This window comes from Rhododendron vialii, chromosome 8a, assembly GCF_030253575.1.
Source record: "Rhododendron vialii isolate Sample 1 chromosome 8a, ASM3025357v1".
Lineage (NCBI taxonomy): Eukaryota > Viridiplantae > Streptophyta > Magnoliopsida > Ericales > Ericaceae > Rhododendron > Rhododendron vialii.
In genome coordinates this window covers 1015372-1040048 of record NC_080564.1, presented here as the reverse complement: position 1 = coordinate 1040048, position 24677 = coordinate 1015372, and the positions used below count along the sequence as shown (strand labels likewise).

The window sequence follows — 24677 nt, the reverse complement described above, 5'->3', positions numbered from 1 at the left end:
TAATTTTATATTTCAACTTGAATCAAACCAAAATAATTATGATTTAATGAATACACCATAATTTATTTAAAAATACAAATTTAAGCCACGATTTCATGAATACACCATGATTTTATGAACCAAAGAAATGCACCTTGATTATAGGAATACACTATGTTTTAATAAAAAAAAAATCATGAATAAACCATGCATGAATACATAGACCATAAATAAAATAAATCATGAAATACATAAATAATTAAACCATGAATACATAAAATGTTACCATTATCAGTTTGTGTCATTATCCTTGAAATGAAAACAAAAAAAATGCTACCAGTTTGTGCCTACATGTATTAAACAAATGGAAAGAAGTAATGGGGGTACAAACTCAATTCCATTCGAAATGAACAAAAATAAACGGCCTTTGATGCTTCTCCTGCTACACTTCTTTCCCACTGCCATTATCTTCTTCATTGGATTGGATTGTCCTTAGTTTCTCGCACCATTCCGATTGAAAGAGAGATTATGTTGCAGACCAAATCGTAAGACTTGCTGGACTGCCGGCAAGGACCACCGGTGATGGGATTCGTGGAGAGGTCTATGCATCTACCCCATGCCCCTCGATTGCCTCTGATCCATGCGCCGCCACTCGCTGCAATGTGGGAGAAGGATATGGTCGGCGAAGACTGCCAGTGATGGAGGCCGGAGGACTAGATTGAGTTTTGCATCTTCCCCATGCCGCCAGTTTTACCCGAAAAGACAATTTTCAAAACCTGCAAATGGAAATGGAGGAGGTTTCGGGGGGTTAAATAGTTTTGCCAAGATTTTTGGGTTTTTGATAAATGATTTAGGCGAGATTTTTGGGATTTGAGACTTTAGGACTTATCTTTCCATCCCAAAATACATTACTATATAATATAATAGTAATATATATAGGACACCACTAATGCCACGAGAGTTTACTTTAGTTTCACAATTTTACCTGGAGTCACTCTCTCTCTCTCTCTCTCTCGCGGTCGGGCCTGCTACATGCAAAATTCAGTTTCCCTTAGACCTCCATCTCCTCTTTGGGTCTCTTTCAATTCTTTCGATTAATCTGTCACCGGTATCCCCCAAACGAACAACGTCACCAGATCTATTTGCCTCCCTTCCAAGATCTGATCCTCTCTCTTCTATCAGTATAAAATGTCCAACACCACCGTCATGTACATTCCTCTCTTACCACTACCATTCTATTGCTCGATTAGAATTTCAACGGCTGTCCTGATTGATTTTAAGATAATCGGCAGTTGCTTCACTTGATTTGAACATCTCGAACGACGATGCAAAGAAGGCGAAAGTACTTTGTTCTTCTTCGAAAATATTGGGCCGGTCAAATCTAATTAGATAGTGGACCTCGAGTCGACTCTCAAAATATAGATTTTAAAGAGAATTGTTTAACCATCATATTTTATGTCGGTTGAGTAACATCACCACCAGAGTGAGACGGGATAAGGGAGAGCAGTAGACCAAAGATGAGAGAAAAGTTGGACGTGGGGAAAGAGACAGGGGTACACTTGTCAGATGCTATAAAATGTCGTGGCATTATAAATTCTTATCGTGGCATTAGCGGCATCCATATATATAATAGTATAAAGAATGGCAAAATTGGGTTTATTTAATAGTAGGAATGAAAACATAAGCATTCAAAATAATGACCTGGATGAAAACATAAATCAGGTAAGGACTGAGAATGGATATTTAAGTACCCCTAGTTAGAATCAGAGAACTGTTCTACCAGCACAAATAAAATGACAAATGTAGTTATTACAAAATATAATGGAAATTAATTCTTATTCATGTGAAATTGAATGATCTCCTATATACATTGTTTTTTCAGTTACACAGAGAAAAATTTATAGCAATCTATCTCTATTATAAAACAGAAGGGTGTGGGGACAAGTTGTTGGAACGGCTGAGATTTATTTGATCCAAAGGCTGTAGTGCATCATTCCACTTCCCGATTAAGTGCCCATGGTTTTGACCTAAATCACACAACTGCCATTCCCTTCCAACCGGAATGCGTAGTGCCGTAGGCACGGGCTAGCACTAGTACTATATATTAAACAAAAGTGAAGATTAGTGAGAAGGTGTGTGAGTGCGACACGTGTTCCTTCATTCTATAGGATTGAGATGAAGAAGTTATTTTTTTCCCTTCACTCCAAATCAGGCAAAACTTTGAATTTCCTTTATGATTATCTTCAAATAGTTGGAAACTCAATCAAAATAAGGAAGTTATCATAATCTTTGGAGAGATTTTCTCCCTTTCAACAACTATCTCTCTAAACATAAAGTCAAGATTCAAAATTCAAACTATATCAATATATATACACACACGCAAACACACTTAGCTTCCTATGAGGGTGCCCTCAAATAAGCTTATACCAATAATAATACGTCCGCGGATCCGAACCATTGAAAACACGATCTAACGGCTGAAATCGAACATATTCGGACCATTGAAAACACGATCCAACTGCTGAAATCGACGTCCACACTTTTGCTTATTTGAGGGCACCCTCACCTGAAGCGGACTCTGTGTGTGCGTGTGTGTATATATATATGGAAATTAAAAGCTTTCACGATAAATTATCCCATCTTTTCCAATTCCGTAGCCCGTCCAAATAACCTTTCAATTCAATGACGGTATCTTTTTATAAGTCTTTGCATATTTTGTTCTTCCAAGCCATTGTTAGAAGTTCAATATCTTTGTTGTCAATCGATTCACCGTTTGATTCTTTCATTGTTTTTTCTTTTGAATAGCTTCCATAGGTTGCTTTCCTAAATCATTTCCATCCCATGTATTAAAACTTTTTTGTTTTTGTTTTTCTTCAAAATAGATCGATATGTGTATCAAGTAAGGCCATTGGCCCGGGGGCTAATGGTCGAAACGTTCGAAATGATTTGCTCTCCTTTTCAATTTTTTTAATTTGTTTTCACGTACATGTTAGTTTTCATGTCTACTTCATGGAGTTCTGATGAGATATAGTTAATTTTAATTAATTGTTGTTTTCAGTAAAAACACTGAATCAAGTTTTTAGGATGGTTCGTGGGAATATTGATGCTAAATGATGAAGGGATTGCACCAAGGAACTAAAATCTACCATCGACCTTGGGGTTTTGAGAAGTAACACCACCCACATCAGGTAAATGAGGCTTAGTGGTAAGACCAAATTAATTGCCACATTGTAAAATGACTTTTTCGTGAGGAGAACCATGAGGGGACACATACTCCTTAGTTTTTTGCATTTCTTAATATTACTATCATTCTAAAACTATAACTAATATACTGATGATATATATCTTGCATCTTAAAGTAATGATTTCTGAAGGAATTTTATTTGATTGCCAACCTAATATAATAATACCCTCTCATGAGAAATGATTTATTTACAATCCTAAAAAGAGAGTAAATAATCCTACTCCATGCCCGTGCATGTTGGAATAGATGTGGGATGATTCACCTTTTGCACGTTTGTTCACCCTCTCCCATTTAAGATAAGGAATGCTTCTCTCAATGGAATATCTGATTTTCTTTTTGTCGGGTAAATAATAGTACTATCTGATTTTCTTCTCTCCCTTTTGTTTGCACAAAAAGTAAATGTTTCCTCGCCGAAGAAAAGTGTATACAACTATATACTTGCTCGCAAACTTGATCGGTGTTTGAAAAAAAAACTTCTTCATCTCAATCCTATAGAATGAAGGGACACGTGTCGCGCTCACAGGCCTTCTCACTAATCTTCACTTTGTTTAATTTAATATACCAGTGCTTGCCCGTGCTTACGGCACTACGCATCGCGATTGAAATTAGTGTATTGTATTTGTTCCACTTTTTAGTGGCGCGAAAAAGAACTACTTGAGAGATATAACTCAACATATCGATCGTAACTATAACTAAACCAACCCATTTACCAATTTAGACCCCGACTAATACAATTCAACTACCTACGGATAAATTGAAATCGTATGCCTTGTAAAAAGAAAGAAATTACATGACTGAATAAAATATTACACCATTTTAAGAAAGAACAAATGTTAATTTCACATTAAAGACACTGACATAATTATTTCGTATGCCTTGTAAAAAGAAAGAAAGAACAAATGTTAATTTCACATTAAAGACACTGACATAATTGCATGTTTTTACACATCAGTTACACAAAGAAGCCAACCTAAATTCATAACATGCGGCTCAACCAATGGTAAATTTAGCTGTGGAACTCGAGAAATGGAAGGTTCATATCCTTGGACCTTAGCAAACGCAGATAGAAATCACCTTAAGGAGGGAATCATTGTAGAGCTACGGTTTCCAAACACGCATTACCATGGAGGTCAAAACCTGAAAACAGAAGATCAAAAAATTATAAGAAAAAAAAATCCACCAAACCACCACATAAGCAACCCTCCGAAAGAAATAGAATTCACCAATTTTACCAACTCAAGCCAAGAAAACTGTAATAACGTTAAAACCATCAAGGAAGAAGATTCTTGCTAATAATTTTTGTGTTTCAAAGCAAACTTAGTCCCCATGCAACACCATTAAAAAAAGTGCACGAAAGCCATATTTGTAGTCCCCCCTACAAATTAATTTTAGACCATATTGGAGTGTTATTGGAGAAAGAGCTCTGGTCAAAAGCAGAGAAATAAAGAAAGCTCAAAAAAGCGTACCATTCGCTAAGCGAGCTTCCAATCTTGATGATGATGAAAGTATTAGAGGGCGATTATATTCTTGCCCCTATCCCATACAATTATCTGGAAAGAGAAAAAATGAATTAACATCAAGAACGATTGCATAGCAGTAATGCGAAACCAAAGTGATTTTGAAAGGTTAAACCCCAGAAGCCACTATTTCCTAGCACAACGCTTCTAATCTTAGAGCCCCAACAAAAGATGAGGAAAAACTAATTTTCTACAGTGATCAAGTGTTTGTCCGTGAGTCTTAAAAATGAGTCTAAAAACTAATTTTCTACCCTGAGTGCTAACGTTGGGAAAGATGGTCATGAAAAAGTCGGGTACAAAAAGGTCACCCAAAGGTTATAATGATGGGTAACTTCAGCTTTGGAAATGGTTTTCCAAGAGCCAAAAAAAGAGAGGACACGGTTCTTCTATTCAAAGCAAAAAAACAATGAATGTTGCACATGCATTGCCCTGTTGAAATGAGAAGTCCCTGTATGCAGCCTCCTTATTCAACTTCAACAAAGCAACAATTTCTAATTATTCAACAAAGCAACAAAACAACAATTTCATCCATGTAGCACAATCCTAAATCAAACACAGGCATTTCATCAAACACTTCGTACACACAAACTTAGATAGTATAGATGGTTGAAAGTATATGTTAATTAATGTTTAATCATTTTGTGCATTGTGATTGCCGTGCATAGCATGGATTTACTGCTAGTATTTCATTAATCATAAAAGATAAAAAAAAAGAAAAGAAAAGAAAAGAAACCAATGGAATAGGGAAAAATTGAGAGCTTCAAAGAGTAAAATGTCTCTCCTACGGTTGTGTAGCCTACCTCCTAGCCCATTTTGTTTTGGACAAAAACAACAAAATAAATTATAACACATCGATCGTTGTTGACAAGACGTCAAAAAAATAACCAAAACATAAATGCTAATTAGATGTTCCAATTGCCTCCGTATATCATTGAGAGCCACCAAAAACGACTAACCCCCAAAAACACTGCCAAACCCCTATTCTTGACTCATGACCACTGTCGTGCGCCCTTTTCACCCCACACACAGCCGGCCTCTTCACAACTCCGAAAAATACCGCTACCATATCCACACCTAGCCACCATCGCCACCGCTAATTCCCCGGGGAAACCCCATAGTAAATAAAAATTACATGGGAGAGGGGAGTGTTAAAATTAAGTTTCACTAAAACCTAACCATTATATCAAATACATACTAGTACAGGCATAGTAGTTGTAGTTACAAACTTATCACTTCATCAATGATAAAAAAAAAAAGAAATTGATTTTCGCGCTCCACTTTTGTATGCAAGCACTCCATTTTGTTCACGTTAAAAGTGGAGCGTCTGCGTACAAAAATGAAGCGCCAAAATCAACATTCATAAAAAAACCAAATTAAAACTTCTCATTTTATCCGTACGTGTATTCTCAAAAGATTTATTTGTGCGACTATGTCGTCTTTCACAATAAATATGTGTCCTACTTTATCTCTTTGTTTTTTCTGCATATAGACATATCCTTCCATGTTGTATGACAATATATCTTCTTTCTTAATGGATTAATTACTAAACCTAAGAAGTTGATTATTTTGCATGTAACTTTACGGTGTCTTGGTCTCAAGTTTTCCATCTTCCTGATCTTGGTAAGATGGCTCTCGATCAAGGCCGCTCAGGTTGCTCTGCTGGCACCTCCGGGCAACTCTGCGTCCCCTCCGCCTTGTCCATTCGCACCTCTGGGTAATCAGTCATCTCCTCTGCCTTCTCGGCGTGCACCTCCAGGCAGCTCGACGGGCCCTCCACCTGGTGAAGTTGCTCCATTGCTGCTACGGCTGGATCCACCATGTCATCATTCTGGCATCATAAAAAGTGTTCCAAAAGGGTTACCATGCATTGATTATTGCACCTAGCTAATAGTCAAAGGTTTTATTTGATTTGGTAAAGCACAATCAATTCTTTTGTCTATCTTTAGTGTTGTTTTGCTTGTGATTCCTCTCATTGGCATAGAGAAATTAAAAAGTTGTGGAGTCAAAAGTGGCTAATAAACGAAATTCTTGTAGCCAGCTTTTTTGGCTTTTTCTTGTGTTAGAACTTGTGCAAAGATACTAAGAAGTTCTAGAAAGAGGCCAGTTGCCTGAGCGGAGCGAAATATATATACTCTGTGTAAAAACCCTGCTGTAGTGATAATAAGAAAAACTCGATCGCTCTCGCTCCTATGGACGTACCCGATTTTGGAGAACTACGTAATTTTGTGTGTTGATTTCTTTACTGTTTACGTATTCACATATCATGTGTGTGTGTTTTTCTGTTCAACATCTTGAATCGGTTTTTAAAAAAAAAAAAAGGGTTTTAGTCATAATTTTTTACTTTTTCGATTTCTCTTATTGCAATGGATTCATAATCTCCAAAAATTTAACGCAAAACTAACAAATGCGAAGAAAATTAAAATAAAGACAAACAAAAGGCAGAATTGGCTTTTCTAGGAAAACCCCTAGTTTGGACTAAATAAGTTATTTGGCTTTTTGTTTTATTCAATTTTTTTCGCATTTGATAGTTTTGTCTCAAATTTTTGTGGATTATTGATTATCTCGACGAGAGAAATCGGAAAAGTAAAAAAAATTTACTTTTCCCTAATATTTTTGAAAATGTTCAAGAAAAAGCCTGAAAAACCAGGTTTTTTTCTTACTAGTTTTTTGAGCTTTATCTTGGATATTTTTTTTAAAAAAGGGATAAAAATTGTAATTTTTTACCTTTCCGAATCTACAAAAGTTTGATGCAAAATTAATAAATGCGAAAAAAATAAAAATAAGGGCAAAAATGAAAAACCAAATACTCCCTCCGTCCCTTTTTAAATGTCCTACTTCGTAACTCCAACTTATTAAAAAAACATCATCATTATACCTTTCACATTAACTTTTTCCTCCACTTTCCCTACTTACCCATAATTATTACACTTTTTACTCACTAACTTTTCAAAATGGAATCTACTTTTAGGGACAAAATAGACAATGTACCAACTTTTACCCATTAACTTTACCAAATGGACACTTATTAAGGGACGGCCCAAAATGGAATACTGGACTATAATAAAGGGACGGAGGGAGTAACTTATTTAGTCGAAATTAGGTCCAAAGATACTTGGAAGCACGTACTTGAGGAAAAGAGGTTGAGGACATAAGGGAAGAGAGGAGCACATTTGAAGCACAGGAATTGTGCCACTGCTTAAGGCTGTCATCCATCTCATCATCATCACTCCTTTGGTTGGTCATAGGCTCCTTATTTTGATCCGCCACATCGCATAGTTGACTGTAAACTGTTGCTGGTGAATTGGTCCTGAAATTGTGCCATAAGAATATGGAAAATTCTAAAATCAGCCTATTAGACCGACAATAGTAAGTGTATGAATGTGTATTAAATTGCATAAAAAATAAACAAAAAAAACAAATTTTCTTACGTTATAGTGTGCTTATTGTCAACCCAGTGGGCTGACAATAGCAGGACCGTAAGAATATTTCATCAAATTTGGAGAATTCCCCGAAATTTTTGTGATTAATTACGTACCCATTCCGTATCCTAACAATATGGTATTCATAGAGTAGGAATAAATAATAATACACACTCAGCACCTATAAATGATTGAACAGCTAGAGTTCTGCTGCTTCTGCAATATGACAATACCGGTCGACAATGTTTGAGGAAGGGATTCTGAGTTTGGGATTAACGAAGCAATAAGTTTCTTCTGAAATACTAAGAAGAAACTTATTTTTGAGTTTGGAATTAAGGCGGCTAAAGTTTAAAAAAAAAGGTAAGTTGGTTCCCTCCTTCTCTCCTTCGACCAGAGACATTCAGAATAGGAATTCTACTTTATTCAAGAATGCTAATAAAGGCTTTGGATTTTGGCGCTCGGTTGGGAATTAAAATCGTAGGAGGAAGAAACTATAATTTGAAGAAATGGGTTAAAATGGAAGAGGAGAAAATTGCGGAGAGAGAATGCCTTGAAGAAGTTCACAGAGGTAGAAGAGGGAGACGTACACATTGAATTAAGAGGAAATTAAATGCTTCTTTATCTTTGGAGTTTTAGAGGCCTGTAGTGCGTTTTTGTTGATTTTGGCGTCGGTCCTTCGTTTGGATTTGGAATCTCGCTCCGGTTTGTGTGTGCTTTTGTGGAGATATGGGCTTTGGGATTTGGATTGGAGTTTTTCTTTTAGGTTTTAGAGTTTTTGTTGGTTTTTGCCTTTTGTGGCCGGAGTTTTGGGTTTGGGGGTTGGTTTTTGGGTGTTTCAATTAGGAGTTTATCAGGTTTTGGCTTTTTTGGCTAGTGCCTTGCAGGGCCTTTTCGGTGGTCTCAGGTGGCTATTGCCGGTGTGCCATTATTCTATTTAATTTTTGTAATCATTTATGAAGATTAATAAAATCTTTTTGCTGAGGAAAAAAAATAAAAAAACAATGTTTGAGGAAGAACAGGATACAGATCCATACAGTGCGGATTACATCTAACTTATCTCCCCATGTAACTTAATTACTTTCGGCTGGAAATTAATTAGGGAAATAACCCATATGTTTACCTTAGAGAAACAAAATTAGGATGACCAGAATCACCAAACATAGGGTCTTGATTAATGTCCCCATTAACTCCTCCATTCTCTGGCAGCTGCCAGCTAACTAAGTCACTCTGAAATGATGAAGTTGATGGCATCCCCTTTGGTGACTCGAAGTATATCTGCCCAATTGAATTCATCTGCTTTCACAACAAAACCAAATATCAGCTACTTCAAATTACGTACTGTTCATAAAATTTTCTTTTATCTATGGGGTTGAATTCCACTCAACTGAAGCAAATAAATAAACCCCAACCAAACCCAGCCCGCTGGGCGAAGTCAACATGAAAAAGCTAATAAGTGATTGTCTTCTATGAAATCGCATGTTCAAATCTCACAAAGGTTAAGCATTGGAAACCTTGAGGCCATTGGAGGATTTGTGCGGCCGGTCATTAACTTCAGAAACCCCAGAATTAGTTTAAGTGCGCACAAGCTTGCCCATACACACACACACACACACACACATATATATATATATGATTTTCAAGAAAAAACTGAAGCAAATAAAAATGTAAATGTAGAATTTGATTACGTACTTGTATAGTTGGTGGTGCTTCGAACGCCGATAAATGCTCATCCATTAATTCTTTCTACCATGGAGAGGGAAAACCATACTAATTATTTAATTTCGACAGTTAATCACTTATAATTAGCATGAATTGTTCTTGGTGATCAATCAATATATTGTACCTGTCTTTGCGTGATGCGGTCCATGGCGGCCAACAGGTTCTTTTCACTTGATTCAAGTTCCTCCATTGTTGTCAATGCTTGTACATCTGGCTCAAATATACTTCGAATCGAACCAAGCGTATACCAAATAGTTGGAAATTTTTTCAGATTTTCATAATTAAACCATTAAAGTTCAAAGAAATAGGTAATTTTTTTCTGAAAAAAATAGTAATCACCTGAGTTGTTCCTCAGCCGCTTGGAGCTGCTGTTGCAAATTACTGATTTCTTGTTGGAGTTCCTAAGAAGAAATAGGCAACTCATTAATCACAAACATAACTCAAGTAATGTACGTACGTCTCCATGCCCTTATGATGTATAAAGCTCTTTATAACGGGGAAATCTGATTTTTTTTCTCTCTTTACCTCTGAGGTTGAGATAAGCTCCTCCGGTGGACTGGTCATAGAAAATGCACAGTTAGAAAACAACCTCAATTCAGAGAGAGAGAGAGAGAGAGAGAGAGAGAGAGAGAGAGAGAGAGAGAGAGAGAGAGAAACCTTCCAAATTCAAGGAACATGGAATCTTCATTTTTTATTTTCTGGAGGGTGCTGACCAAATACTGCATGCATAATTAAGTAGTATATCAATCTTGTTTCTAATAATACAACCCTAAAAAAACAAAAGGCAACAGTGAGTATCAAGTGGGCATGGTAGCATCATACCTCACTGTTGTGAAGAATGCTGCAAATCACAACAAAAATTGAGATCAATATTGTTATTTAACCGTAGAATTACCTAACAAGGAAAAAATTGTTGACCAAAATCAGCCTAGCTAATTGAAAACAAGTTTATAAAAAATAATCAGCCTAAAACTAGAAAAATCCATACCCTCCTCTCTCATGATCCGAAAGGTTTACATAACGGCTAAGCACATCTTCAATCCTACATAGGAAAAATTATATTAGCAAAGGCAAATAATTAACTTGGAAAACGAAATAAAATGGTGTAATGCAATATATATTTATGGCCTATTAAACAATAAGACAAAAACACCTACGCAAGAGTATTTCACAAAATGTGTCATGCTTTTTAAAATATGGGTAGTTTGTTTACGTTTTCGATCCGTCTATTCATGATAGAGTGGGAAATGGAGTCGAAATTCTTAACCAAATGCTGAAAAATCTTCACTATGGAAGATAAAAAAGATTTTCCGATGAGACTCACATTTAAGAGAAACCAAACACAAACAGCAACAAAAACAAAGGCATGCATGAGTTTGGCCTCTTGGCTAGGCTTCTGGATGTTTGTATACATGCCTTGTACATTTAGAGAGAGAGAGAGAGAGAGAGAGAGAGTGATCATCAGTTGAAATGCACCTTCTTTTGCCAGAGAAGAGACTGAGACGGCCGGAGGGAGAGAACATGATGAGAGCGACGTCGATGTCGCAGAGAACCGAAAGCTCGTAGGCCTTCTTGATGAGTCCATTTCTACGTTTGGAGAAGGTCACTTGTCGACTCGTGTTGTTTTCTATTTTCCTAATTTGAAGCTTAACGCGACCCATTTGATTTGCGATCAATCTCTGTATATTAGGAGATAATGAAAATAATAGGAGAGAGAGAGAGAGAGAGAGAGAGAGAGAGAGAGAGCTGTTGGGTTTGGAGGATTTATAGTTGAAAACCTTGAGGAGTGGAAAAGTTGGTTTTGTGAAGTGGTGAAGGAGAGAGATTCACTCCATTCCTTCCGTAATTTTCCCCAACCCTTGCAATTCTTCCGGGTTGACCCGTTGTGCGAGTTCCAAACGACGTACTGAGTGATTGCTAGTTCTATGTTGTTAATTCCAACTCAGCATCGGCGAAGATGATGAGTACGTACACGTGTCTAACGGATTTGACTTTTTCCATTGATATCTGGTTTTTTTTTGGTTTTCTTCCCCGGGACTTTGTCTCACCCGGTCACCCCTTGTGGGGGTTTCTGTGGTGAGTTTTTTCTATCATCTTGATGGTTTTTCGTGGTTAGAGACGAGTCTTGTCTTATGAGATGTTCGTTTGTGAATTTAAGTTTCTTTTGTAATTACTTTCCTCCCTCCTCAATGTATGATTTTCGAATCAATGAAAGCACCTCTAAATTTATAAATAAATAAATAAAAAACCCCTAATCATGCACGTAAACAAATGCAAACCAAACACTGTGAACTATGGAAAACGTATAAAGGTACCAATCATTTATCCATAGGAAACACAAGTCATGTGTTAATTCCAACCTAGTTCTCAAATGGTTTGTCAATTACTATATTTCTACGTGCAATTTTTGAACCAAAATATAGCATGCTTCAGTACATGACTTTTTAAATTTATTGACACCAAATTAAAAAGATCGCAATAAGATTTTTAATTTGGTGTTAAATTTTTTTATAAATTATACTCTACACAAAAATATCTTATTGTTTGGTTAAAAAATTACATGTAAAAATATAATGGACAATTATTTAAAAACGGAAAGAGTACATCTCATCCGTCACGCAAATGAACTGTTAATTTATCTTCAATTTTATCATGTGAAAGGAGATCCGGGAATGCTGCTAAGCACCCCGCAGTGTTAAATAGTTCATCCGGCCGTTCATTCTGACAATCGACAGCTCGAATATTAATTCGAACAACGGACTGTCTAAATTTTAATTCACTCAAATTAGATCCAAATTGTCAGTATCGAAATAAGCGATTGGATAGATAGCTTGGCACCACTGCGAAGTATCAACATCTCCCATTCCGTGAAAGGCCTAGAGAAAATTCAAGGTCAAAGTCCCCTTCTCATTCCCCCTCCAATCAAATTCCAGTGACACGTTGGCTTGTTCTAGTTCGGTTGGGTTTTTTAGGATTTTGATTCTAAATTATTACTTTATTCTAAAATTTACTCATTATTTTTATTTTTAATCATTATTTTTCTTTTTATTTCTATCTCTTTTCAATTAATACTTTTATCTCTCTATCCTAATCATTACAAATTTAAATTCTAAATCCTAAATCCAAATTCAAAAACTAAAAAACGAACAAGCCCTTAATTACAGTTCCCAGATCGCTGATCACCACATATCCTCAAACCCGTGTGCATTCTCGTTATTTTCACAAAATTGTACGTTACTGGATTTACTTAGAGAAAAAAAAAAGGAAGAAGGAAGCTGCAAATTGTACGTTACTACCCTTCCCTTCTCTCTTCTTCGAAGTTCGTCTGGACATAACGCACTGCGAAGCAAAGCCCTAGCTGTTTGCTTGTTTGGGTTTTGCTTCGAATTTGTTTGCTTGCGTTTCCGCTTTTGTTTTCTCTAATGGCTGTTTTCATGTACCGATTCAATTAGGGATTCGTATCTCCACACCTTTATCTTGAGAAAGTGCGGATTTTTCTCAGCGTTCTGGGGCTGCGTCGAAGATTATTGTGAGTAGCTTACTCTCTTTGTTGCACACTTTCATGTGTTTTATTTTGCTTATCTTTTGTATCTGTGCTTGCATTTGGTCGATTGCTTTAAGTTAGGTTTGATTTAGGGTTTTCGCTCCAAAATGGGTAAAATAGTTCTGCGAGTGGTTATTTGGGTGTTCCCCACCACACATTGGTGTAGGAGTCACACACTTTGTGATGGAGCCCACACCAATGTGTAGTGGGTAAGGACGCTGGAGCCACCACGTGGTGCTACCGGAGCAATTAATAATTTTCCCTATGATGAAAACGCGCAGGTTTATAATTCGTTGTAGATAATTTCTGTCTGAGAAATAATCTTATCCCAATGCCTCGGTCCGAATGGAAAATATCAATCTAGGTGCATGGGGTCCTAACAAAATTTATTTGGGTGGATTTGGATAATGAACTTTTGGTTTGATGTGTGAACTCCCCCTGGGAGAGGTTATTGAGTGCTCTTGGAGCAACTCCACACCAATAAAAACACACCACAGGTCTGTTTTGTCCCCTAATTTACCAGCACAAAAGTCATGGGTCGCATAGTATTTACCGATTACTACTCATGTGGGGTAACCACGTATCCTCGCTCCAAGAGCAAAGAAATAATTTCTCCCACCTGGGGTTTCCAGTTCATGTTTCCTGCGTTTTAGATATCTGTTTGCCTGTTAAATCATTTCCCTTTTTCATGATGGTTGCCAATAACGTATTGGTAATGGTGGTTGTGTGGTTCTTGTATACTAATATTCCTATGTGGTGGCAGCACATAGGTAACTTAGTGGTGCGCCAGTGTTTGGGACCATAGGGTGCTCGTCGGTTATCAATAAATGGATTTTAGTACAAGTGTTTTTGCAAAGATAGCAGCTAGGTTATGTTTGCCCTACCTCCTTTCCCACCTTTCTAATTTATTTTTCTTTTATTCCTTTTTTTTATCTTTCCCTTGCTAGTTTATTTTAAACTTACGTCGTTTGATAATATTTTCATGTTTTAGTTGCTTCAGACAGGGAATTGTGTTTATCGTTTAGTAGGAGACGGTTTGCCTGTTTTACCTCCTTAAGCATTCTTTCTTATTGGTTCACTAGGGTTGATAAGTTTCTAGGGTTGTTATGCCTGTTTTTCCATGGACGATTTGTGATGACTACTGTGTTCATAATGTTATTTAGGGTGAGGTTTTGCTAGAAAAGGAACTTCAGAAACTATGAAGGTCTCATCACCATATCCAGTTCTTGACAATCGGCCAATCGATCAGTGGAAGGTTACAGAACTGAAAGAAGAGCTTAAGAGACGGAAATTAATTACAAGGGGTTTGAAAGAAGATCTAATTAAACGGTTGGATGGGGCGATTAGAGAGGAAAGTGAGTCCGCTATGGAAAATGCTGATAAGGGTTTTGATGGTACTCTGCAACCGGTGCTTCAAGCTGGAGATGCAGGGACAGTTTCAGCTGTTTGTGAAACGATTGGGGACATGATGAATGACGGCAACAAGATTAACGAGGTAGATGGTGGAATAAATCATGCTGATGCTGTTAAAGAGGGGGAAGTAACCGGGGAGACTGATTCTGCTAGGGATGAGGAGATGGTGTTCAATGACAGTTATGGAGAAACCAGCGTCGTAGTAGAAGATAGTGTGGTATCTGAAGTAGCTGTGAATGTACAAGAGTCACAGAACAATGACTCACAGAATGTGAGGGGGGATAAGAATTCTGAGCTGGAGAAGGAGATAAAGCCTCCTCGTGAAGCTAATGAGCTCAACTCTTCTGACCCAAACATCCAGGTATCTGAGGTCAGCACTGTTTTAGGGTTTCAAGTAAAATCTGATTCTATTTCTACTGATTGTGTCTCAATTAATGAAAAAATTGAACTAAAAGATAATATAATTGCTGATAATGTTAAATTAGAACTAGATGTTAAGACTGAGATGGTCCAGCCATCATCAAGCAATGTTTTCCCAGACGGTGGCAAACTGCATCCCATGGATGTTGAAGACCCCCATGAAAAAAAGTTACCTGTTGAGGAAGAAGGAAACATCCATGTTGCTAATTCAGAGATGAGCAACAAAAATTTTGGTGCAGATGTGGTTTCTTCAGAGAAATTAAATTTGGACCGAACTTCTGGTGATGATGATTTAGTGGAGGATGATGCGTTGGAAAGTAAACAAATAGTTTCCAATTATAATTCAGACAAAGTGGTAGATATGGAGGAGAAAATGGAAGTTTCTGTGGTGGAGGAAGCTCTTGCTGATGATATGCAGGATGATATGCCTGTCGATGATGAAGACATTCTTGAGGAAAACATTAATCCACCCGCTGCTCTCACTGTGAAAAGAAAGATTCATGGTATGCTTGTGCATCCTTTTTTGTGCTGTTCTCACTTTTTATCCATCTGCATCCTTCAGTGTGTTCTTTACTGCACAAGCACTGTTTAACATTGTTTTTCACTAGATAAGCTGTTTTGGTTTGTTATATATTGCACATTTGCACCCGTTGTTGCCCTCCTTTTAAGTCAAGGTAGATGTGGTTTCTTCAGAGAAATACAATTTGGACCAAAGTTCTGGTGACAATTCGATGGAGGAGGATGATGAATTGGAGAGTAAGTCAGTCATTCCTAAGTCTAGCCCAGATGAAGTCGTGGATAGGAAGGTGAAAACGGAAGTTCCTGTGGTGGAGGCGGCGGCTCCTGCTGGTGATATGCAGGGTGACATTGCTGTGGACAATGAAGACAGTCATGATGATACTAAGAATGCTCCTGATGCACCCACTGTGAAAAGGATGCTTCATGGTAAGCCTGTGGGGTTTTTTTTTTCCTGTCCATTCTTGCATTTTTGTGGCCCATGTGCATGCTCCACTATTTTCTTGTTGCTGTGGTTTTGTTGATCCTGATGCTATGGTTTTGTATGATAACATTTATTAGTCACTTTTGTCACGTCTGTTTGATAAGCTGCTTTTACAGACCAAGAGGTACTTGGGAAGGATGAGACTCCCAAGAGGCAAAGGAGGTGGTGGAACTCTGAAAACCTTAGAGTTCCTGATCCTCAAAGCAGCATTGCATCTTCTACTACACCTAAGGATGTCTTCCCTTCTACTCCCTTGAAACGCCAGTTCTCCAGATCTAACTCTGGAGCTAGTGATGATGCACCCAAGGAACGTGTTGGTGAGTTGTTATGGTTTCTTAATTAAATATAAACATCCCCAGTATCATTTACCTTGGAGTTGAATTTTGAATTTCGTCACTTTTCTGTTTGGTTAACAGTTCCACCATCACCAAAACCTCCTACGAATTCTCTGAGAATTGATCATTTTCTGCGTCCATTTACCCTAAAAGCTGTGCAAGCACTTCTAGGGAAAACTGGTACCATCTCCAGTTTCTGGATGGACCACATCAAAACCCACTGCTATGTCACTGTAAGTCTTATTATCTCCATCTCTCAATCTCTCAGCCCCGCTACCCCCATCTGGGTATAATTGCGGATCCAGGATTTTTGTTTGTTAGGGTATCATCAATTTCAAATACTTAGTTCTGCAAAACAGATCGAAACAAACTTTGTGTTACATTGTAATATCAAAAGTAATTCAGACTTGCTCGTAAAAGCAAACCCAGGGCATCACTTTTGCTTCAAACAAAAGTCTAATTGACGACACATTTCAGAATTGTCTACAATGAGTTTTCACATTTGGAAGGGTGAGTTGGCTGATGCAGACAGGCTATATGTGAGGTCAAGTCTGTTTTGCTAAAAGATGGGTTAATATGTAAACTTCTTTCGGGTTAAAATGGTCCAAAACTAGCGTACGAAATAAGTGCAAACATAACCAAGAGGCACATGAATCAATTGCCGAGTTCAAATGATTTGAGCACAGGGCTCAGTTTCTGAAACTTGCAATTATTTGCATAATCCTGCTAAGGTAAACCAAATAAAAAATATCAAATTCTAGTGGGTTCAATTGACCCCAGTTGATTGCATATTTCTTCGCTCATCCTTGTGAGAGTGCTTGTGGCTGTGGCGCTTATAAACAGTTTCTGTTTTTCTTCCTTTTACTTCGTGCGCATTAAAGTGTTTCAATATATTTAAATAAATATTATTGGGGTAATTAAACTATTGTCATTACTTTCTTGATGCAGTATTCTTCTGTGGAAGAAGCCGTAGAGACTCGAAATGCAGTCTACAACTTACAATGGCCTACTAACGGAGGACGCCTTCTTGTGGCTGAGTTTGTTGACCCTCAGGAAGTGAAAATACGAGTGGAAGCTCCTCCTCAATCACCCTCAACTCCAGTCACTCCCGGGCCCACTATCCCTCCAGCTGCACCAACATTGCAATTGCAACCCCAACCTTCACCCCGCCAAGTTGTTCAGAAGGAGAAGCTCCCACCACCACCTCCTCTGTCTAATCCTCCACAGGCAAGGGAACGACTCCCGCTTCTGCCCCCACCTCCGCTTCCTGAGAAACTGGACCCACCCATTGTCACTCTGGACGATCTATTCAAAAAGACCAAAGCGACCCCATGTATCTACTTCTTACCATTGACTGATGAACAAGTTGCAGCAAAGCTGAAGGCGCAGGGAAATAGCACCAAACAGTAGGGCTATATAGGCTTGTTACTTAAACCAGCTGCTATTCGGATTTTCTAATGGGTTTTCCGAGCAAGTAAGAAAAACGATAAGAAGAAGTATTGTGTAATTATCTTTGCAGGTATGCAGGTGTTGCTTCTAGGAAGGAGTTGTTCTGGGCAATGTGGTGCGAGATAAGCCAGTTGGTCGATGTATTAGGGTTTTCCCGAGGATTGAGTCGGGTTGAGGACGAGTTTAAGTTAGGTTTGAAACAATTGAGATTAGTTTCTTCGAGTGGGCAGACTGAGCCATGGTTTCTCCGTGTTTTCCTAAGTAGCCGGGGGTTGTCTTTCGGTATGGGATCAGTATTCCCTTCCAAAATGTGGAATTTGAGGATCATTTTCTTGGTTGTGTACTTTTGTGTTATTGTAGAATCTAAATTAGAGCTATTGATGAAAATAAAATACTAATATATGTAACGGCACTTCTTTGGGGAATGACTTTTTGTTTTTTCTGAACACGTATCTTAGTAGTATGTGACAAATGCCATATATGCAAAATTTGCTCTTTTTTACGTTTATCCTGGCTAAATCCAATTAAAGAGGCTCACAGGAAGGAAACAGATAAGTAAAGATGGGGCATCCTTAACCGACTGAAAGAAAAGAAAGAAACTATTGTCATGGTTTTCATTTTCCAACCTGTATTGAGACCTAGGTCGCATTTTCCTTCTGTATTTCATTCTTAGATGCTCTATTTGGATCTCATGGAAGCGAGGAAAGGGAAGAAAAAATAATTAAGAAAAAAAAGAGGGAAAATTTTGCACTTTCCCTTTCTTTCTCTTCTTTTTCACATGTTCCAAAGCCTACGAACACAACTTTCACAAAATACCTTAGGCCTTGTTCGGTTAAAAAAGCCACTCAGTATTATTTTTTGTTCTTATTTGAATTTTTTTTCATTTGTTATTTTTTTATGAATTATTACTTTGTCAGGACGAGAGAAATCTAAAAAATATAAAACTATGACCGAAACTCAATTTTTTTGAATAAAGGCAAAAATAAGTTGATAAGCTAATTTTTTTTATCTTTATTCAAAAAAAATTGATTTTTGATGGTAATTTTTTACTTTTCAAATTTTTTCGCCATAACGAAGTAATAATCCTTAAAAAATTAACTGAAAACTAATAAATACAATTTTTTTTAATAAAGACAGAAAGTAATAAAAAAATAAATTATTTAACCGAACAAAGCTTAAACTCCAAATTCACCCACGAAATTATATATTACTCCTTCGTAAATTCATATGCATCGAACGGTTTAGGAGGCGATTGGGTTCGGTATTGTATTTCGATCTTACTATTGTCAGCCCACTAAGCTGACGATAATCACATTAGAAGACAAATACGTATTCCTATATACTTTTCATACCATTTAATACTCATTGACACACTCACTGTTGTCAGACTAGCAGGCTAATTTAGAATTTTCCTTTGTATTTTAAGGCGGGTTTTCTTACATCGCTCTTTCTTCGTTTTCCCTCATGATTGGGGTTTCGACAACTCTCTTTCCGACGTATTATTATTGTACAAATCTCCGTTGGTTCATCTCCCCCATCCCGCTCTCGAATCCCAAAACTTGTCTCACTCCCTTCCTATCTGTTTTGGAGTATAATCTCTCTCTCTCTCTCTCTCTCTCTCTCTCTCTCGTGGTTCGCCAATTTTACCAGTTTATCGCCGTCCGTTCTTCAGTTCCCACCAGTCAGAGGGCTCTGTCTCAACGCAATTCAGCAATTGATTAATCTGATTACATGCCCCATCTTGTTCGAGATTCACGTTAGGGTTTAGTCGTCAAAACTCCCGAGTAATTCACGCGGGGATTCGGAGTTTTTCGTTGTTGTTGTTGTTGTGTTGCTTTGTTTTCTAGGGTTTCGGGTGTTTGTTTTTGGAGCTGGGATGAATAGCGTTTTCAATGAGCAGATACTCTCAGACAAGCTTTCGAAGCTCAACAAAACTCAGCAATGCATCGAAAGTATCCTCCCCTTATTCTATGTTTAGTTAATGTGCCTGATTTTGCGTTCTTTATCTGCTGGAAGTTAGGGAAAACACTTGAGTTGATACCTTGTTGACTTGAGATTATTTCTGCCAATTCTGCATGGGATTTAAGTTGAACAGCTACCCTTTTTGTTGATGTGCATCTAATTTAATCCTTTTGCAACTTCTACTTTGTGCGGTGCTGACAATTCGATCTGATGAATGGAATTGCAGTTTTATGAGAGAGGTTGAAACATTTTGCTTACTATTTTTTGAAATGATTGTTTGCATTTTCGATTGTTCAAGCAATGTAGAAAGAATGATAAGTAATTTTGGATCATGATGTTTTGTTTTTGAATAACAATTTAAGCTGGGCCACTTCTGTAGAGGAGTCTTACCTGCTTAGATATGGCTGTGGCCATACTTCGTGGCTCCTACATGCATATCTTACATTTTGTAAACCGTGTTTTACATATTATCATGTGCAATAAGTACCCACATCCTGCCTATTTGGGTGAGAAAGAAAGCTGTACCCTACCAAAAGGAGGAATACACTCTTGCGAGGGAGAGCTGAGGTCCTCATAATGGGTAAATGTTCTTAATCTGTTGTCCAATATGATTTAGGTAGTCCTACGGAAATCCATATACCTTCTTATTTATGTATCTGTACGTACATTTGTATGTAATCCGTGTGCTTATTGCCTCTTCTTTCGGCTGCAAGAGTCAGAGATCTAACGATGAATTTCTTGCCGGCTTTGTTCTGGTGGCATATATTTAACTCCCAAGGTTTAGGGGTTTTAAGCCAGAGTCGATCTTCTTTCTTCTCTGGAATCCCTCCCTTTGGAACAATCCATAACTTTAAGTGTTACTCATCAAAAAAAAAAAGAAAGGTACCCACAGCAGTTATGTATGGTATATCTGTAGCTGACATTCATCTTACAAAGTATGTCCAAGAATACAACTTTTGGCATATTCTTCTGCATAAATCTCTCAAATTATGGTGCAATGCTCCGTGGCAACATGAAACACCATTTAAAGTAAAGAAAAGAAGCATTTTGTTGTGTTGCTCGGTGTACTTGGAAACATGGTTTAGATGAATTGGCTCCTATACACATTTTTGCATCCCACTCTGACACATGTCCCCGAGTCCATTCACATGAAAGAGGTGTAAGCCTATTCATTCAGAGTTCCTCACATTTGAGTTGTTTCATGAGAACTCATTAGATAGCGAGGTAACAACTATCTAATTGTTACACAGTCATGGGTAGAACTCAATCCCAAAAGCTAGCTATCGAGATCAAGGTGCCCTCATGCTTATATTCTTCATATTACTTTGGTATCCAAGCGATGTGGGGCTTCCACCAGCAAACCGTGTAACACTAATCAGATGGCACTGTCTCAAGACTTTATATGTGTAAGTTTGTTGTCTTGACTTCCACCATTAGCGTTGTCGCATTGGTGTATTTTTCACCAGAGCAAAGCAGAGCAGGTTGTTGCAACATGGGATAAAGAGTTCCAAAATTCACAGATGGTTCAAAAAGTTCGCCTTCTGTATCTTGCAAATGACATCTTACAGAATAGCAAGCGCAAAGGAAACGAATTTGTTAATGAATTTTGGAAGGTTCTTCCATCAGCACTCAAAGACGTCATGGAGAAAGGCGATGATCGAGGAAAGAATGTGGTATCCAGATTGGTACGTTCACGCATTTGCTTTGCAGTTTGGACTAATTGACTTATATAAACAGTTTTCGCCCCTTCTGATTATTCTCGTAATTTGCCTTTTTCTGCTGCCTTTCAGATTTCAAAGCATTGTTTTTCTGTTGATTTATTTTTATTTGGTGGTAAATTCCTGTTGATTTTTTGATACTTCAGTCTTGTACTTCTGATTTCTTACTTCCCTGTCGAGTGCAATTTTGTTCACCTCCTTAAAAGAGGGTGAACATTACCCTTCTTCCTATTGGTTGAAATGGTGTGGATCCCGCCATAAAGTGATGTCATGCTTACCATGCAATACACTTTTTGGTAAGCTTGACATCACTTTATGGTGGGATCCACACCATTTCTCCTAATAGGGAGGAGGGTAATGGTCACCTCTCTTAAGTGGAGGGTGAACAAAACTCAACTCCTGCCCTGCCTGTTATCTGTTATTATTAGAATATGTTTGGGTGTAGTAATTTCTCTCTCTCTCTCTCTCTCTCTCTCTCTCTCTCTCTCTCTTGCGCGCGCGCGCGCACACGACCGGTTTTGGTTCTTTTTCTTGGATCTTTTCTTTTTCCCCTTAAGAAAGCCCTGTTTTTTTGTTGTTGATCGCTTCCTACTTTTCAATGGAAGTTTCTGTTTCATTGCACGTGTCATGATCGCAACCCACCAATATCCAACATGAGATTGTGTTTGCTGCAGATCATCATGTGGCGTATTTTGTTGTACTGTTGAGGAAATTGGTTACGTTTAATAAATTAGTGGTTGAATAATCGTTAGGTTGGTATATGGGAAGAAAGGAGAGTTTTCGGATCCCGTGCAAGGAGTCTTAAAGATATATTGCTTGGAGAAGAATTACCTCCACCCTTGGAGGTCAGCAAAAAACGTTCGCGTTCTGTCAGAATTGTAAAAAGAGATTCACGCTCCATTAAAACGGTGAGAATCAGTTTCTATATCAAACTACTTTAGTGCCTTTTTCATCTTCATGGTTAATATATGTCCTGTAATTTCTTTGGAAATCAGAAATTGACAGTTGGAGGCACAGCAGAAAGAATAGTTTCCGGATACCATTTGGTCTTCAGTGAACATTCAACTGAAAATTTGGAGATGAGTAAATGCAAGTCAGCTATCCAACATGTTAGGAAGATAGAGGAAGATGTGGATCTGGCCTGTCGCAAAGGTAGACTTACAACAATTTGCAGTCAACGTTACCATGTTTGTACTGAAGTGGTTTCAAATTTTTATCATTTGGATCGACTGTTCTATGCTCATACGATAATGTCATATTGTTGGGTGTTTAACCTTTGGTTTATTTGTCATTTAGCAAAGGATCCTAAGCGAAAAACTTTGTCCAAAGAATTAGAGGAGGAAGAAAATGTTTTGAAGCAGTGTATCGAGAAGCTTAAAGTAGTTGAAGCAAATAGGATAGCCTTGGTGTCTCAGTTACGAGAAGCGCTACATGAAGAGGTACTTGGCACATGCATTATTTTTCCTTATATTGCCTAATTGCAAATAAGTTTCTGTTGCATTTATAGGAGAAGTAATGATTGGAAAAAAAGTTAACAGCTGCTTTTTTGGTTATGCATTTGAAATTTTCAGGAATCAGAACTGGAGAGTGTTCGCACTCAGATGCAGGTATGTTTTCTGACAAATCATGATTCTTCTACATTCCTTCTTAACAACAATTGTGGTAATATGATGCTCTACTCTATTGTTTCCCCCACTGTTAAGTTTTACTGTAATCTGAGAGTACACAAATCTAATGTAGCCAAACCCCGTGATTCTAACACAGCACATTCAATTGATTTTTCAGGTAGCACATGCTCAAGCAGAGGAAGCCAGCAATATGCGGAAGAGACTCGATGACGAAAATTACGTTGGAAGTTTCAAACAATCGCCCGCGACCCCACCATTGACAGATGCAAATTTGAAAAAGGGATTCCAAGTTCCGAAGAAATCTGCCTCAGCTATTGCAGCTGAGGTTGCTGATAAGCTTACAGCTTCGACCTCCTCTCAATCCATCATGACGTCAGTTCTTTCCACATTCGCAGCCGAAGAGGCAAAAAATGCTGAGCTGGCAAAGTCTACTTCAGCACCTTCTTCATTGCCATCCGTGCCCATCAACTCGTTCAGTAATGTGCCAGCTCAGCTACAACCTAACACATATCAGTCAATTATGATGCTTCCTAGTCCATCCCAGCAATATATGCAACCATCAGGGGGGATGGTGAGTTCATACTCATATGGGAGCATGCCACCAGTGCAGGCTCCACATCCACCCCATCCCAACATGTATAGTCCAGCGTACCCTTTGGCTCAACCACAGTTGCAGTCTCAACAACAGCCATTTGTATTAACACAGCAGAACTCCATGCCATTACCTCAGCCACAGTTGGGACCTCCAGGTTTCAGCCACCTGGGGCTTACTCAGCCTTCTGGGATGGTTTACTATGGGCACCCGAACCATTCTCATTGACCATTCTTGTAGGTAGATAGTCCAATTATTATATTTTGTTATACAAAATCCTGTTTTCTGGGAATTTGTTTGATTGCGGAAAGTGCCTTGGTTGGATGATTAGGTCTGAAGAACTCTGACAATTATCATAACAACATTTGGAAAGTAACTGGTGGTGCCTGTAGCGGTGTTTTTCTTAATTTCGACTTCAGGCTGGGTTACAAGGACCAGTGGATAATCTTATTGTCCAGCTACCTGTAAAATGATGGTTCTGAGATCACAATTTTGTTTTTGCAAATCAAAACTGTTGAAGTAATGCTTCCTTCTTGGATATTGTCAAATATGTTTGTGAATCATCTTATCTTCCATCTGTAGTTTGCAACTAAACTACTTTGTCTACTTTCAACATTCCCCTGGCTTTTAGATTCTTGCTCAATTGCTTTGTCTGATAAAAATCGGATACTTTGGATATGCAAAGCAAGAACCCTGGGTGAAATTTAAGCCTATTTCAGAGTTAAGAAGCGTTTCACT

General features: G+C 38.0%; 3 protein-coding genes across 6 annotated transcripts; 2 read left to right on the top strand and 1 right to left on the bottom strand.

The window, feature by feature from the left end:
- Nucleotides 1–6106: 6106 nt before the first annotated feature.
- LOC131298189 (agamous-like MADS-box protein AGL104) lies at nucleotides 6107–11602 on the bottom strand. Its single transcript, XM_058323534.1, has 11 exons — nucleotides 11355–11602; nucleotides 10867–10920; nucleotides 10701–10719; nucleotides 10536–10597; nucleotides 10404–10434; nucleotides 10218–10279; nucleotides 10003–10102; nucleotides 9849–9902; nucleotides 9280–9452; nucleotides 7867–8047; nucleotides 6107–6568 (listed from the first exon to the last, which is right to left on the bottom strand). Exons 1-11 carry the CDS (start codon nucleotides 11537–11539, stop codon nucleotides 6377–6379), a joined length of 1113 nt encoding a protein of 370 aa, XP_058179517.1. The 5' UTR covers nucleotides 11540–11602; the 3' UTR covers nucleotides 6107–6376.
- Nucleotides 11603–13004: 1402 nt separating this feature from the next.
- LOC131298188 (uncharacterized) lies at nucleotides 13005–18464 on the top strand. 4 transcript variants are annotated; one of them, XM_058323529.1, is made up of 8 exons: nucleotides 13005–13162; nucleotides 13331–13407; nucleotides 14586–15758; nucleotides 15934–16200; nucleotides 16360–16572; nucleotides 16672–16823; nucleotides 17539–17996; nucleotides 18110–18464. In XM_058323529.1, the coding sequence occupies exons 3-8, from the start codon at nucleotides 14621–14623 to the stop codon at nucleotides 18435–18437; spliced, it is 2556 nt and encodes an 851-aa protein (XP_058179512.1). In that variant the 5' UTR covers nucleotides 13005–13162; nucleotides 13331–13407; nucleotides 14586–14620; the 3' UTR covers nucleotides 18438–18464. The 4 variants fall into 4 exon arrangements, with proteins under 4 accessions (XP_058179512.1, XP_058179516.1, XP_058179515.1 ...); XM_058323533.1 differs by having other exon boundaries at nucleotides 13054–13162; nucleotides 15949–16200; nucleotides 16372–16572; XM_058323532.1 differs by lacking the exon at nucleotides 13005–13162 and having other exon boundaries at nucleotides 13169–13407; nucleotides 15949–16200.
- A 1023-nt stretch (nucleotides 18465–19487) lies between these two features.
- On the top strand, nucleotides 19488–24462 carry LOC131298187 (uncharacterized). Its single transcript, XM_058323528.1, has 7 exons — nucleotides 19488–19991; nucleotides 21439–21686; nucleotides 22472–22627; nucleotides 22715–22871; nucleotides 23016–23158; nucleotides 23291–23326; nucleotides 23505–24462. The coding sequence occupies exons 1-7, from the start codon at nucleotides 19916–19918 to the stop codon at nucleotides 24165–24167; spliced, it is 1479 nt and encodes a 492-aa protein (XP_058179511.1). The 5' UTR covers nucleotides 19488–19915; the 3' UTR covers nucleotides 24168–24462.
- The last annotated feature ends 215 nt before the right edge of the window (nucleotides 24463–24677 follow it).

Excerpts from the sequence above, each read along its gene's own strand:
- LOC131298189 (XM_058323534.1), bottom strand. The coding sequence starts at position 11,539 with ATGGGTCGCGTTAAGCTTCAAATTAGGAAAATAGAAAACAACACGAGT. Across the intron at positions 9,453-9,848 it reads AAGCACCACCAACTATACAA|ATGAATTCAATTGGGCAGAT; the intron begins GTACGTAATCAA and ends TTGTGAAAGCAG. Across the intron at positions 6,569-7,866 it reads CCTCAACCTCTTTTCCTCAA|AATGATGACATGGTGGATCC; the intron begins GTACGTGCTTCC and ends TTATGATGCCAG.
- LOC131298187 (XM_058323528.1), top strand. The coding sequence starts at position 19,916 with ATGAATAGCGTTTTCAATGAGCAGATACTCTCAGACAAGCTTTCGAAG. Across the intron at positions 21,687-22,471 it reads AGAATGTGGTATCCAGATTG|GTTGGTATATGGGAAGAAAG; the intron begins GTACGTTCACGC and ends AATAATCGTTAG. Across the intron at positions 23,159-23,290 it reads GAGAAGCGCTACATGAAGAG|GAATCAGAACTGGAGAGTGT; the intron begins GTACTTGGCACA and ends TGAAATTTTCAG.
- LOC131298188 (XM_058323529.1), top strand. The coding sequence starts at position 14,621 with ATGAAGGTCTCATCACCATATCCAGTTCTTGACAATCGGCCAATCGAT. Across the intron at positions 16,201-16,359 it reads TGTGAAAAGGATGCTTCATG|CTGCTTTTACAGACCAAGAG; the intron begins GTAAGCCTGTGG and ends CTGTTTGATAAG. Across the intron at positions 16,824-17,538 it reads AAACCCACTGCTATGTCACT|TATTCTTCTGTGGAAGAAGC; the intron begins GTAAGTCTTATT and ends TTCTTGATGCAG.